The following is a 14,797-nucleotide window of genomic DNA, read 5'->3' as shown; positions in this document are numbered from 1 at the left end:
GGAAAAACTTTGGTAGCAATCTTTGTACTCTGTCAAAATTAATTTTTAAGTGGGCATTTTTACTTGTTTTAGGTTCATTTGCTGGATTTCCCTAACATTGTCATCAAAGGATCTGAGCTGCAATTGCCATTCCAGGCTTGTCTGAAAGTGGAGAAGTTTGGTGATTTGATTTTAAAGGCAACTGAGCCCCAGATGGTTTTATTTAACCTGTATGATGATTGGTTGAAGACCATTTCCTCCTATACTGTAAGTAAAATTATGCTTTTTTTAGTGGGAAGTAAAATCCATGCATACATCAGTGATGATGACGCTTAATTGTTTTACACTCTTCATCCTCTTCCAAAATAAGCTATTGCATGTTACAAGTTGGGTCAGCACGGTAGCTCAGTGGTTAGCACTGGTGCCTCACAGCGCCAGCGACCCAGGTTTGTTTCCAACCTCGGGTGACTGTGTGGAGTTTGTATGTTCTCCCCGTGTCTGCGTGGGTGCTCCGGTTTTCTCCCACAGTCAAAAAGATGTGCAGGTAGTCAGGGGTAAATACAGGGTAGGGGAATGGATGGGTAACTCTTCACAGGCTTGGTGTGGACTTATTGGGATGTAGGGCCTGTTTCCACATTGTAGGGATTCGAAATCTAAAAGACTTGAGCTAGGGATTTTAAAATATTCTCCAACTCTGAAACTTCTTTTTAGTACCATTCTATATTGACTACAGTTAATTTATGCAGAGCATGAGAATAATTCATTCAGCCTTCAGGGTCATAAGGAAATTTTACAAATCTACTGAATTTCTGTCATTTTTGTAAAATGCAGTATGCTAAACTTAGCATTTTAAACCCTATACGCTTTGGACCAAAATAACTTAGGTGGGAGGGTGGGGGGAGATGTGATTTCTACAAGTCTACCGATTAGCTTGTTCGCATCTTAAAATCCAGAATGAATGCTTGATTTCTTAATGTAAGTATTAATCCTACTTTTGCAGTGAAGTAAGGGACAAAATGCTTTATATTTTAAGATTATTTGCTATGGTGGACTTTTGAAAGAAGCTTGGGTCTATTTTAATGTAATTGTATATCCAGTCTGATGATCTGTATATTTTCCATTGTTGAGTGCTTCTGTTGTTTTTAATCGACTTGGCTGTTCATCAGTTCCTTAACTATGCATTTGGATTCAGTGAACTAGATTGAATGAAGATGGCTGTTTAGAAGTCTGCAAACTTGTGATTTTTTTTAAATGAACAAAGCCTCTTTTAAATTTGCAGCATTTCTTTAATTGGGCTAGTATTACATATCTATGTCTTGAGTGTTTGATCTACTGTCACTGAAGTGGTATTACCTTTGTTTGCATGTTTCTCAGATATCACCTTGGCATATTCTTCAATGCTGAGCTTCCTCCCTCACATCCAGTCTAAAGGCATTGCTTTCTTGCACCTGTACAACATTACTACTGTGGATCTCTGCCAAAATCTTGAGGCTAAGCAATTCACGTGGTTGGCCATCACTACACTTTATTCTGAGCCCTGCAGTCTGTATTCTGTCAATGGCTTGCCACAAGTACATCATTATTATTATTTTCTGTAAATATCACTGTTGTGTCAGTGTAATTATTTCACAATTCTTGCTGTCACTTTCAGAAGATTGTATGAATTCATCTCATTCAAATTGAGCCTTGCATAGCTGAATGAGCCTCCCCTCCCATCCTACTTGACAACAGGTTACTCCTCGTCTTCCCACTACTTTTTCTGCTTGTTTTCTTTTCACTATATCGTCTTGTCCTTTGGTGTTCCCTCAATTCTGCAATTACCTTGCAAACTCTTTTTCTGTGCTGCCTAATCGTCCTCCCTCTTTCCATTTATTCAAAGTCCACTGTTTTTCAAAATATGCAAAGTACAGCAGAAATGTAAGTTAGAGCTTCACCACCTTGCGATTTGTGCATATTTTAGCAGAGTTATTAAAATGCAACAGAAATTGGTAACTGTTAAGCTACTATTTTAATAAACAGAACTAGATAAACAGCTCTTGTGGCACAGTTAACTACAGATACTGTAAAAGGTAATGAGTAGACATGTTTTATTTATCTAAGTGGGTTATCTGATCTGGAGTGCAAACACCATGACCATAAAAACGCATTCTGTCAACTTAAACACAGAGAGACCTTGATTGTACATTTGCAAGAGTCCAAGCTTAACAGATGCTATATGAGTATACAGGTATTGTTCTGATTGGATAGTTTACCATCACAGAGCATTGGGAGCACAAAAAGGAAAAAGTAGAGCTTGCGGGAAGAAATTGGAACATCATTACAAAATGTAATTGTTAAGCAACAAGACGTGAGGGGGTGAAGTGAATGGTATACAAACATGCCAAAATTTATGACTTAAAACAGTAATTACCATGGCTTCCTTCTGTGTAAATAGCAAGTCAGTGTAATTCGGTGACTGCCACGTGATGTTTATCAATGGGGAAGTCAGAAGAAATTGCAAACATTTTTACTGATGCAAAACATTTAATTTAGTGAATTTCAAAAACCAACATATAAGCTTTTTCTCTTCTTTCCCCCTACTGGTGTGTTTGTAGGCATTCTCTCGTCTGATTTTAATTCTTCGAGCACTACATGTGAACAATGATCGTGCAAAAGTCATCCTGAAACCAGACAAAACCACGATAACAGAGCCTCATCACATCTGGCCAACTCTGACTGATGAAGAATGGATAAAAGTGGAAGTGCAGTTGAAAGACCTTATTCTAGCTGACTATGGCAAGAAAAACAAGTGAGTGACTATGGCAGTGCAAGTGAAAGGGAACCTTGCTAATGTTTCTCAGCATATTTTTATTAGCTTGTTGAAATCACAGCAGATGCTTGTGCTTTGAAGCTTCTCAAAATAATTCTTTGTTAAATTGATGGGCAAACTTACAGAATCAGTGGTCTGTTTGATATTTTAGAATTTTCGAGGTCAGTTGCAATCAAACTTAGTTATTGACTAAACAGTTTGTTCTGTTTTATTTCCACTGACAGCAACCAGATCTTGTTAATAATGAGCCATATTGTATTTAAGTTTACCTGTTATTTTTCAAGTGTGAACGTAGCATCTTTGACTCAATCTGAGATTCGTGACATTATTTTGGGTATGGAGATCTCAGCACCTTCACAACAGAGGCAACAAATTGCTGAAATTGAAAAGCAAACCAAAGAGCAGTCTCAGTTGACAGCCACCCAGACGCGCACTGTAAATAAGCACGGTGATGAAATCATCACTTCCACAACCAGTAACTATGAGACTCAAACCTTCTCATCCAAAACTGAATGGAGAGTCAGGTATGATTTCTTTTAGCATTAACATATTGGGGTGAACTGGGAAGTTAAACTTGGAACACTAATCAGTAAATGAGTTGTAATTTGTGTTTTTTGTAGTCATCAGTGATTTGGGAATGACATCTAAAGTTCGTATATAAACTTCGTTAATTTTCAATAAATCAAATAAGTTTATATGTCACTATCTGAAATAATGAAGTTCAGTATTCTTTTAAGATTTCAGGTTGCAATATACCCTCTTTTTGAAGTTGCATAAAGGGTTCCAAATTGTAATGAAGCAAGTTTAATTAGAGATGAGGCACTCAAGATTATAATGTGCAGATAACTTGAGATAATGGTGTGAATGAACCATGATCTTCAGTGCACCTTGCAATCAGGTTTTGTGGTGTGTAAATATAGATAACATTGACAAGTCTGCCCAAAATTAGAAGTACTTGCAGCATAATATTTGTAAAACTTCCCATCACAAATAATAATATTTATATATAATTTTTTAAAGTATTGTAAGAAACAATGCTATGATATAATCTCTCTTCTTTGCATTTGTTGCCTATTAACATAAGTAATACTTCTTTCTTTATTGATTGGATGAGGTGGTTGGGTGGGATAGGTAATGAAGCTAGAGTCTTCTAGTTTAAAGCATAAACTGCAGCTCATTATTGTATCTCACGATGATGATAAGCTAAAACAAGAAAAGAACTTGTTTCCACATCACAGATTACATTTCAAAATATCTCTTTGTTTTAAAATGCCTGTGAGTTCACAGAATGTGGGCATTGCTGGCTACACCAGCATTTAATGCTCATCCCTCATTGCTCAGGGCAATTAAGAATTAACCAAATTGCTCTGGGTCGGAGTCATTTGTCAGCCAGATTGAGTAAGGATAGCAATTGTTTTTCTCTAAAGGTGTTGGTGAACCACTTGGGTTTTTACAACAATTGATAAGATCGTCACCATTAGGCTAGCTTTTTAATTCCAGACTTCACTGGATTTAAATTTCACCATCTGCCTTGCTGAGATTTGAAACCATGTCCTGGGGTTCTGGATTATTGATCCAGGGACATTACTGATGCCTCTCCTTATTGACATACCATATCAGCTACTGCTAAGTTAGCCACAACCATCAGGTTCACACGTAAATGTAAATGGAGAAAACCTTGATGGCCTTTTAGTAATGTTGGAAAATACTATTTGTAAATATTGAGAGTAAACATTTAAAACATAAGCATAGTGTTTGGAGATTGGGGTTTGACAGTGCATATTCTTACCACTAGGTGAAGTGTACAACATGTGATTTAGAATTGTATTCGCTGTTGCTGGGCCAAAGTCCAGGAAGTCCCTTCCTAACAGCACTGTGTGTACCTACCCTTCAAGAACTACAGCAGTTCAAGGAGGCAACTCAGCACCACTTTCGCAGGGCAGTTACAGATGGCAGTAAATGCTAGCCTAGCCAGCAATTCCCACATCCCGTGAATGAATTTTAAAAATGTGAAGTGATGCCTCTCCTATGATTTGAATTGAAGAGGCCAATATATAAAGTCTTGGTATCAGTTGGTATAATCTGATCATGAACTTTTGGACCCATTGCAGTAAACAGAACTTTTGAAGTGAAAATTTCTGCAGTCAAAGAATTACTGAATGGTGGATTGGCTCATGTTTCCTTTAATTTGTTTTCTTTATTCTGCACAGAGCAATATCTGCGGCCAACCTTCACTTACGTACCAATCATATCTATGTTTCCTCTGATGACATCAAAGAGACTGGTTATACTTATATTCTGCCGAAGAATGTGCTGAAGAAATTTATTTGCATTTCAGATTTGAGAGCACAGGTAAATTCCCCTATTAAGCCAACAATTGGTGCATATCCCTAACTATCCTTAAACTGAGTGGCTTGCTAGGCATTTCAGAGGACACTTAAAGATTCAGATCACATCGCTGTGGTCTGGAGCGATGCATAAGGCAACTGGATAAAAACAGTTGATTTCTTTTCCCTATACCAGAGAGATTTCCACAACATAAATTGTTTTCTTGTTATCATTACTAAGAATAGCTTACAATTCCGTATTCCGTTAAATTCAAAGTAGAATCAAAGTCGTAGAATCAAAGTCATAGAATCCCTACAGTGTGGAAGCAGGCCATTCGGCCCATTGAGTCCACGCTAACCCTTCCACAGCAAATACTGCAGCTGCTATGCACTAGCCTGCTCTTCTGGATAACTAGTCCAGTTATATCACCACTACACCAATCTCTCGAATAAATTAGGTGTCTCTTAATGATTTGAAGAGTTTTGGAGAATTTTTGAAAAATAACTTGAAGGGTGCCGGCTCATCAATTTGCACCACAGTCTACGGTATCAGAAAATATGGATAGCATGAACTTGAAAGTTTTTGGCTTTCAATCCTTGAACTATCACTTTGAATTGTGTTGATTGAAAATTAATATTTTTTGTTAACTAGTATGAATGGGAATTTACCTCAAATCTAAAGCTGAAAAATACGATTTTATGACCTAAATTTAATTTTATTGGTTACCAATTGTCTGTAACAGCCATAACAAAGAATGAATATTAACATCTACATGATAAGTTTCAGTTTGAAAATTTTCAAATTCTCAAATTATGATGCATGGCTCTCTGCATTTTACCGAACAAAACATTACATGAGTAATGAGTCAAAATGTGTGGCTCTGAAAAAGCACAACTGGTCAGGCAGCATCCAGGGAGCAGGAGTGGAAAAGGACATGGAAAATATAGAATGTGAGGGAATAGATGGTGACATCTTGAAAAATGTCCATATTACAGAGGATGGCTTAAAACGCATGAAAGTGGATAGATCCCAGAACCTGATCAGGTGTACCTAAGTACTCTGAAAGAAGATAGGGAAATGATTACGGGGCGAAAGTGAGGTCTGCAGATGCTGGAGATCAAAGCTGAAAATGTGTGGCTGGAAAAGCGCAGCAGGTCAGGCAGCATCCAAGGAACAGGAGATTCGACATTTCGGGCATAAGCCCTTCTTCCTGGTCTTCCTATTGGAAGGAGGTTGTGAAACTTGAAAGAGTTCAGAAAAGATTGACAAGATATTGCCAGGGTTGGAGGATTTGAGCTTCAAGGAGAAGCTGAACAGGCTGGGTCTGTTTTTCCTGGAGATTTGGCAACTGAGGGAGTGACCTTATAGAGGTTTATAAAATAATGAGGGCATGGATAGAATAGACAGAAAAGATCTTTTCCCTGGGGCACCGGAGTCCAGAATTAGAGGGCATAGACTTAGGGTGAGAGGGAAAAAATTTAAAAGGGTCCTAAGGAACAACTTTTGGTGTGTGTATGGAATGAGCTGCCAAAGGAAGTGGTGGAGACTGGTACAATTACATTTAAAAGGCGTCAGGGTGGGTATATGAATAGGAAGAGTTTAGAGAGATATGGGCCAAGTGCTGGCAAATGGAACTAGATTAGGTTAGGATATCTGGTCAGTGGTCAGCATGGACGAGCTGGTATGCTTATCTCTATGACTCTACAACTCTAAGCCCTTTATCAGGAATGATACATTCCTGATGAAGGGCTGATGCCTGAAACATTGATTCTCCTGCTCCTTAGATGCTGCCTGACTTGCTGTCCTTTTCCAGCGCTACAGTTTTCGACATTGATCTCTGGCATCTGCAGTCCTCACTTTCTTCACTACATGGATAATACCAACTAATTAAATCAAACAGATGTCAAATCTTTTAGATATTTTCGTATTGCATTTCCAAGTCACAATACACACTAGTTTTCTTCCCATTTCCCTGGAAGCAATGGCCCATTCTTGGCATGAGCATCGTAGCATATCATACAGTAGAAGATAGTTTAATCAATGACAAAGCATTGCATCTAAAGTCCAGTCCTGAGAAGTGTGCAATCCACCTCAGTTCACTGAGTAGTGGATATAATTTGGATTTGGACTCTTTTTCTCACGTCTTCTCAACACAGTTTGGAAATACTGTGCTAATTGTGGTATTGTCACCTATAACCAAATGAATTCAATTCAGTGCAGTTATCCACTACCCAATGAAGGGAGTTTGCATGTACTTTTACACCTGGACTAAATGTAATGTTTACAGAGTGCAGCTAGAAACTCTTTGTGACCCAGTTAATTAAATAATTTTGTGCTCCTTGTTAGTAAATGGATGAGGAAAGTTTAGTTGAGGTATTGATTTGAAATTTGTAGACTGTAGTAAAAATGTTTTCTTTTGTAGATTGCAGGATATCTGTATGGTGTGAGTCCTCCAGATAACCCTCAAGTGAAGGAAATCAGATGTATTGTGATGGTGCCACAATGGGGAACCCATCAGACTGTGCATTTGCCTAACCAGCTGCCACAACATGAATATTTGAAGGTATAGATTACCACTGCTTTATAAATATCATGGAAATGATGTATTCAGCATGAATTCTGTATACTTTCACCACCTCATTTTTAATACAATATGCTGTGTGAAGTGTACGATAAATTATTCATCTTGCAAATTAGAAATTTCAGCTGCATACAAGTTTAATGCTTTTGTTCATATTCCTGAAATGTGCAGGATTTTATCAGTGTAGAAATACATTTTAAATAATTGGTCTTCCTGTTTGTTTCTAATTTTATTAGAGGCAGCAATATATTTTATCTTTTATTCTTGGTATTGCACTTTATTCATGTCTATATTAATATGAAATTATTCCTTAAGGAAATGGAACCTCTTGGTTGGATTCACACTCAACCCAATGAGTCTCCTCAGTTGTCACCTCAAGATGTCACCACCCATGCTAAAATAATGGCTGACAATCCATCTTGGGATGGAGAAAAGACTATCATCATAACATGCAGGTAAAAAGGCTAACTCTTCCTGGTCAACTTAAATGCCTTGGCACATAGCGGTAGGATTTCTTGTGTATCTGGATTCAAAACTTGCAATTGACAAGTAATAGAATTTGGCAAAATATCTTCCCAACTATGCCCTTTGAGGAACTCTTTTTTGCAATGTTCTACAGCAATTAGTCTTTACCAGAACAAAATTTTAACTTTTTTCAAATGTTCCTTTATAATGTGCAGTGATGTAGATATTAGCAAATTCGATGGCATTTTCTGTATTATTTGAAATGGGTGAAACTGTTTGTTATTCTGTTCACAACTTAATCAGGTAGAGTGCTTTCATGTATTTAGTTTAGTTCATAAAGAAAATGAACAATTTAAGTTATTAAAATTGTAATTGTACAAGTAATAATTTAAAAATCTATGCCAAGAATGTATTGAATGCTGTTGCCCATAACTAAAGTAAGCTTAATCCTTTCATTGGCATGGCATTTACATCTTAACAAATTACACACTTCAACTAAATATTATACTTCTATTTTCACTTTTTATTTTGACTCCAGTTTTTGAGTTTAGATGGAATTTTTTAAAATGTAGCAAAATGTGAAGAACTAGTAATTAACAAACAAACTTTTCTAAAATATACAAAGATTGGTAATGGTCTGGGAAGAGAACTTGTCAGCGAAAAGGTTAGAATGTAAGATGACAGTGACAGTTGAGAACACTTCCCAGGCATTTATCCGGTAGGTAATATATAATTGATATTTTATTCAGCTTTACTCCAGGTTCATGCACACTGACAGCATACAAGCTTACTCCAAGTGGATATGAATGGGGCAGACAGAACACAGACAAAGGAAACAATCCAAAGGGATATCTGCCTTCCCATTATGAAAGAGTTCAGATGTTGTTATCAGATAGATTCCTTGGCTTCTTCATGGTCCCTGGCCAGAGCTCCTGGAATTACAATTTCATGGGTAAGAATATTTCTATCCTTTTTTAAATACCCAAGTTGCATTGCACCAATGTTACTAAATGCCGTTGGGCAGCTGTGCCAAATTTAAGCTCAGTATATTAACATTGATCTCTATTTGCATGTTATTGTAATGATTTAAAAACAGTGTTCATTAGTCAGGCCATTCTGCCCATCATCTTTTCTGATACTAGAATATAGTACCATAGACTGCACCATCCACTTGTATTTAATGTCGGCAATGTTAAGTCTCAACTAGAAAGAAGGTAATCGGCTGTGTTCAATCCAGTCCTCACATATATGCAGTTCCAGGAAAGGTCACTGATTATGAGCAATTGCGTTAAGTCTCAGGTCAGTGTTCCTGTGCTAACCTGCAGTATATCTGAGGTCACTGGCTTGAATTTGAACTGGGAACTAAAGATAAAGTTTCCTGCTTTAGTTAACTTACATTTTCTCACGAAGGCTGTAGTTTTTATTGTGCTTATTGAGACTTGTTTCCTAGGATCCCAAACTCATTTTGTTTGTAGGAAGTTTAAATGCTCTTTATAAAGTATATTAAATGAAATAAACCTACTTAGGATGAGTAGTCCAAAGCTTCATGATCTTTTTTACATTCTCATCACTCAAAGAAGACAATGATGTTCCTCTGTAATTCCTCACCAAGCTTTTTATTTTTGACACTTCTTAAAGTAGTCTCCTAGCTTAAATATTTAACTTTTTTATTAGGTGTTCGCCATGATCCCAACATGAAATATGAGCTGCATTTGGCCAATCCTAAAGAGTTCTACCATGAAGTTCACAGACCATCTCATTTCTTGAACTTTGCTTCGCTTCAAGAGGGCGAGATCTACAATGCAGACAGAGAGGACATGTACTCTTAGAAAAAGACGAGAAATTTACAATGGAACTTCTGTACTGTTGATATTCAACAAATGAATTTAAGTTCAGTTTGTGGTCTCTGTTAAATTCCAGATTTTGTTCGTAGAATATGTAAACTCCAAAATTTGTGATATGTGAAACAAAGTAGCTTTATGTTTAAAAATTGCCTGAAACTATGGTATGTATACATGAGCTGAAAGTTTTAAATGCGCTAGTACTTCTGTAATTTTCTGTGTGCAGTGATGTCTACACTGTAGAAGAGATTAAAGCTTAAACAATTTTTTAACCTACATGGAGTTTATTTTGTGAGGTTTAGAATTCAATGAGGTGGTGAACATATTATGAACACAACTGGCTGGGAACTGACCCTCAAAATGTAGGTGAGACCATTTGTGGAATATTGCATGCAATTTTGGTCTCCTTCCTATCAAAAAGATGTTGTGAAACTTGAAAGAGTTCAGAAAAGATTTACAAGGATGTTGCCTGTGTTGGAGGATTTGAGCTATAGGGAGAGGCTGGGGCAGTTTTCTCTGGAGCATCAGAGGCTGAGGGATGACCTTACAGAGGCTTATAAAATCATGAAGGGCAAGGATAGGGTAAATAGACAAGGTCTTTTCCCTGGGGTGGGGGAGTTGAGAACTAGAGGGCATAGGTTTATGATGAGAAAAGAGACCTAAGGGGCAACGTTTTCACGCAGAGGATGGTGTGTGTATGGAATGAGCTGCCAGAGGGAAATGGTGGAGGCTAGAACAATTGCAACATTTAAAAGGCATCTGGATGGATATATGAATAGGAAAGATTTGGAGGGATATGGGCTGGGTGCTGGCAAGTGGGACTAGATTATGTTGGATGGATGAGTTGGATCGAAGGGTCTGTTTCCTTGCTGTACATCTCTATGACTGTGCATTTCAGAACAGGCACAACTGTCACAGAGTCAGTCAGTTCTGGTAGAGATGGCTGCTAGTAGAAAATGTGCTTATCCGTAGAGTAGTTTATTATGCAATTGTCAAGATGGTGAGGGTCCTGTTTGAGAAATTGTATCTTACTTAAGTTAAGCTTATTGATATTGAAAAGAGATTATTTATGAGAGACTGAAGTAGTCCCTGCCTTTTAAAAGCAAAACTTGGACACAATCACAAAATTAGCCATATAAAGATGGCTATAAAACACGTCAGTATCTGGGAATTGCAGCAATTAACTTTCTCAAAACATGCCTACCATCCACAATGCACACATCAGGTATGTGATGGAATACTGTCTGCTTTCCTAGGTAAGTATAGGTCTAAAAATGGTCATGATATTCAATGTCATCCAGGATAAAGCAGCCAACTTGATTGGCACTCTATCTACCATCTTAAACATTCAGTCCTTCCACCACTAACAACAGTGTGTACAAAATATAAGTTGCATTACAGCAACTTACCAAGGCTTCTTTAGCAGCACCTTAAGCTAACTCTTCTAATATCTCAGTCATTGGCCGTCCATCACAGGCAAGGATGACTCTCCTTGACGCTGAGTGAGTCCATAGGTGGCTGTACAGACCAATGTGGTTACTGCGGGCTCTTTTACACTTGGGGCAGGTGGTGGTCACAGAAATAGGTGGGTGGTACGTTGGTGCAACAGTATGCTTTGTTCACAGTTTTCACCTGGCTTCTGCCTTTTCCTTCCCAGATGCTCCTCCTCCAGTTTGGACCGTCTTGGGCCAGTGATTCCCAGCTTTCTGTGGGAATGCTGGACCTTGCCACTGAGACCTTGAGGGTATCTCTCAGGCACCTGCTGGCTCGCCTGCCATTTAAGCTGAGAGTTGGTCATATGGACAATGTGCCCAGCCCATCATGGCTAATCAAGAGGGGTCAGTGCCTTGATGCTCAGGAGGTTGCTCTGGTTGAGGGCGCTGGTGTTGCTGCATCTGTCTTCATGGATTTGCAGGATTTTCTAATGTCTGGAGGGACAAAGGGTAACATGCAGAGGAACCCATCTGCAGACTCCCCTATAAGCCACAGCATCCTAATTTAGAATTATATCACATTTCTGCACTGTAGCTGAGTCAAAGTCCTGGAACTTATTTATTCATTGCTTACACTAGACGGATTGCTGAAGTGCAATGAGAGGTACTCCACCATCTGCCCAAGGTTCCTATCTGTCCCACTTGTGTGGTTGCATTCAAGCCTTTGGAGATATTAATGTGTCCTTGCAATTTAACTCCGGTATCATTCTAGTAAAGTTATGCTGTACTCTCTCCAAGGCCACTATATTTCTATGGGTGATACCCTAAACACAGTACTTCAGAGATGTTCCTAGGAATTATAAGAACACACCAACCCACAGCCATACTATGCCAATCTGCTCACAAGAACGAAAGACACCATACGCATGACATGCTGCACAAAATTCCATGTTACGACTGCCACAAGCAGTACACCCGCCAGACTGGAAGAAAACTAGCAATCTGGATGCGTGAACACCAACTAGCAGCAAAACGGCATGACCAGTTCTCACTCATCTCCGACTATTCGACTGGGACAATTTTAGCAAGCTAGGACAAGTAAACTGAGACATGCATGGGAATTCGTAAAGGCGTGGTTTTCAACCCACAATGCCACTAACAAGCATGTTGACAGATCCCACATACAAACCACTGCAGAGAAAAACTGGAAGTCATACCACCCATCTTAAACTGGGACACATAAATATCAAGTGGAGTAGTGCATCAATTTTTACAGAAGTGGAACTAATGATGTTACCGAGCATGTTTGCATGACAACCCACTAGCTTGGCAAGCTAACTACAACCACATCCACAACCCGAGCTACAAAACTTCACAAGGATCTTAAGTGTCTGCTATTTCCTTATTCCAAATTTATCATGTTGCATTGCCAGTTTTAAGGGGCCTATATTACTCTTAACAATCCAATTTTTCTAACATTATTGTAAACATTATGCTGAGTTTTGGTATTTTTGCAAGTTTCTTTTCATGTATCTTTTTAAAGCTATATCTGTTTTGACAACCTTTACTGTTCTTCATATCTTTTCTATTCACTAGGATATATGCTTTGTTTTATATTGTATAATTTTTAAACTTGGTTTTATGTTGTTTCTTGCCTCTTTGTGGCTTTGCTTTGGTGGGACCAGCTATTGCTCCTTGGGTATAAACAGATTCTGTACATGATTTTTTTTTGTATACCTTCCACTGATCGTTTATCTTTTTAACCATTAGCAAATTTCTTTAGTTCATCACAGGCAGTCTCTATCACATCCTTTTGATGTCAGCATTATCTAAATCTAAAAGCCTAGTAGCTGTTTTGTGTTTCTCACTTTCAACTCCAACATTGAATTCAATCATATTACGCTTGCTATTTGATAATTGTATACACAGTTAGGGTGCTAGAAGCATCTGGGTAATTGTTTATTAGTAAAACTAATATGACACACACTGTTAGATCAAAGACGTATCATTTCAGAAAACTACCTGGACGTTGCTGACTTTCTGACATTAGCTCATCTGCTTATTGCATTTGATAATGCAAGTTCAAAATCCCCTTTAAAACCAATCTGTCTTTACTACATGCTTATCTAATCTTTATTCTATTTCATAGTTTCTACCAGGGGACGTATATACCTCTACCAATACACTCTCAGGCTCTTTTCTATATATTAATTCAAACCATAAAGTGTTAGATTGCCAGTTATTGTTTCTCCTTTTTACTGAATGGATTTCATATTTAATCATTAACACTTCCTCCATCTGTAATTGATTCCCTATCATGTAAGTCTTATCACTGTTTCGAATCTGCAGTTTGCATTCCTAACAGTCTTGCAGCAATGCCTCAATAATAGATATTACGTCATACCCGCATAAGTTGAATTTGCACCTATATTTCATGCAAATTCTTCCTTGTACTCCATGCATTCTATTTATTTACATACATTTTAATTAAATTTTACACCAAAGAACTTAGAGCATTAAAAAGTTGGAGGGGGGAATAAGTATTAATTTAAAAAATGTTTGAGGATGTTGCCAGGGTTAGAGGATTTGAGCTATAGAGAGAGGCTGAACAGGCTGGGGCTGTTTTCCCTGGAGCATCGGAGGCTGAGGGGTGATGTAATAGAAGTTTATAAAATTGAGGGGCATAGATACAGTCTTCTCCCTGGGGTGGGGGAGTCCAGAACTAGAAGGCATAGGTTTAGGGTAAGAGTGGAAAGATATAAAACAGACCTAAGAGGCAACTTTTTCACGCAGAAGGTGGTATATGTTATATGAATAGGAAGAGTTTGGAGGGATATAGGCTGGGTGCTGGCAGGTGGGACTAGATTGGGTTGGGATATCTGGTCAGCATGGATAGGTTGGACCGAACGGTCTGTTTCTATGCTGTACATGTCTATGACTCTATAACATCTTAATAAATGCAGAGAAATTTCCTGAAAGGAAACCAGTTACAGCATATCAGCCTGTTGAAGAAGCCTTAATGTGGAGATAATAATGAATCTTTATTGACATTTGGGTGTTGCAAGGGTATTGCTGGGATAAAAGGAATAGTATGAATTTCAATCTTTTCCTAGTGTTTATAATAAAGTATTTTTAAACTACTTGTCTGATGCCACAGGTCTTTGTATCTTTCCTTATTTCATGAACTTATATTCTCTGTGTTAAAAGTATCCTGGCACCTCTTATGAATGTGCTCAGTAATTGATTGCCATGATTAAGAAATAAAAATCTCAGATCTAACATGTCAGACTTCACTGACTTATCCAGTATTAATATCAGCTGGGATCAAAATTCCTTGAATTTTGGCTGTCATTTCTGAAAC

General features: G+C 37.9%; 1 protein-coding gene across 1 annotated transcript in view; it reads left to right on the top strand.

The window, feature by feature from the left end:
* prpf8 (pre-mRNA processing factor 8) overlaps window positions 1-10,260 on the top strand; it is a 51,542-nt gene extending 41,282 nt beyond the window's left edge. Inside the window, exons 35-42 of the mRNA XM_060848413.1 lie at window positions 73-246; window positions 2,574-2,767; window positions 3,073-3,312; window positions 4,999-5,140; window positions 7,539-7,679; window positions 8,013-8,152; window positions 8,912-9,114; window positions 9,837-10,260. Coding sequence (XP_060704396.1) covers window positions 73-246; window positions 2,574-2,767; window positions 3,073-3,312; window positions 4,999-5,140; window positions 7,539-7,679; window positions 8,013-8,152; window positions 8,912-9,114; window positions 9,837-9,991 — 1,389 coding nt within the window. The 3' untranslated portion in view covers window positions 9,992-10,260. The remainder of the gene's footprint in view (window positions 1-72; window positions 247-2,573; window positions 2,768-3,072; window positions 3,313-4,998; window positions 5,141-7,538; window positions 7,680-8,012; window positions 8,153-8,911; window positions 9,115-9,836) is intronic.
* The last annotated feature ends 4,537 nt before the right edge of the window (window positions 10,261-14,797 follow it).

Source organism: Hemiscyllium ocellatum, chromosome 31 (genome assembly GCF_020745735.1).
Source record: "Hemiscyllium ocellatum isolate sHemOce1 chromosome 31, sHemOce1.pat.X.cur, whole genome shotgun sequence".
In the NCBI taxonomy this organism is placed as follows: domain Eukaryota; kingdom Metazoa; phylum Chordata; class Chondrichthyes; order Orectolobiformes; family Hemiscylliidae; genus Hemiscyllium; species Hemiscyllium ocellatum.
Note: the sequence above shows the minus strand (reverse complement) of the source record. Positions and strands in the feature narration are given on the sequence as shown.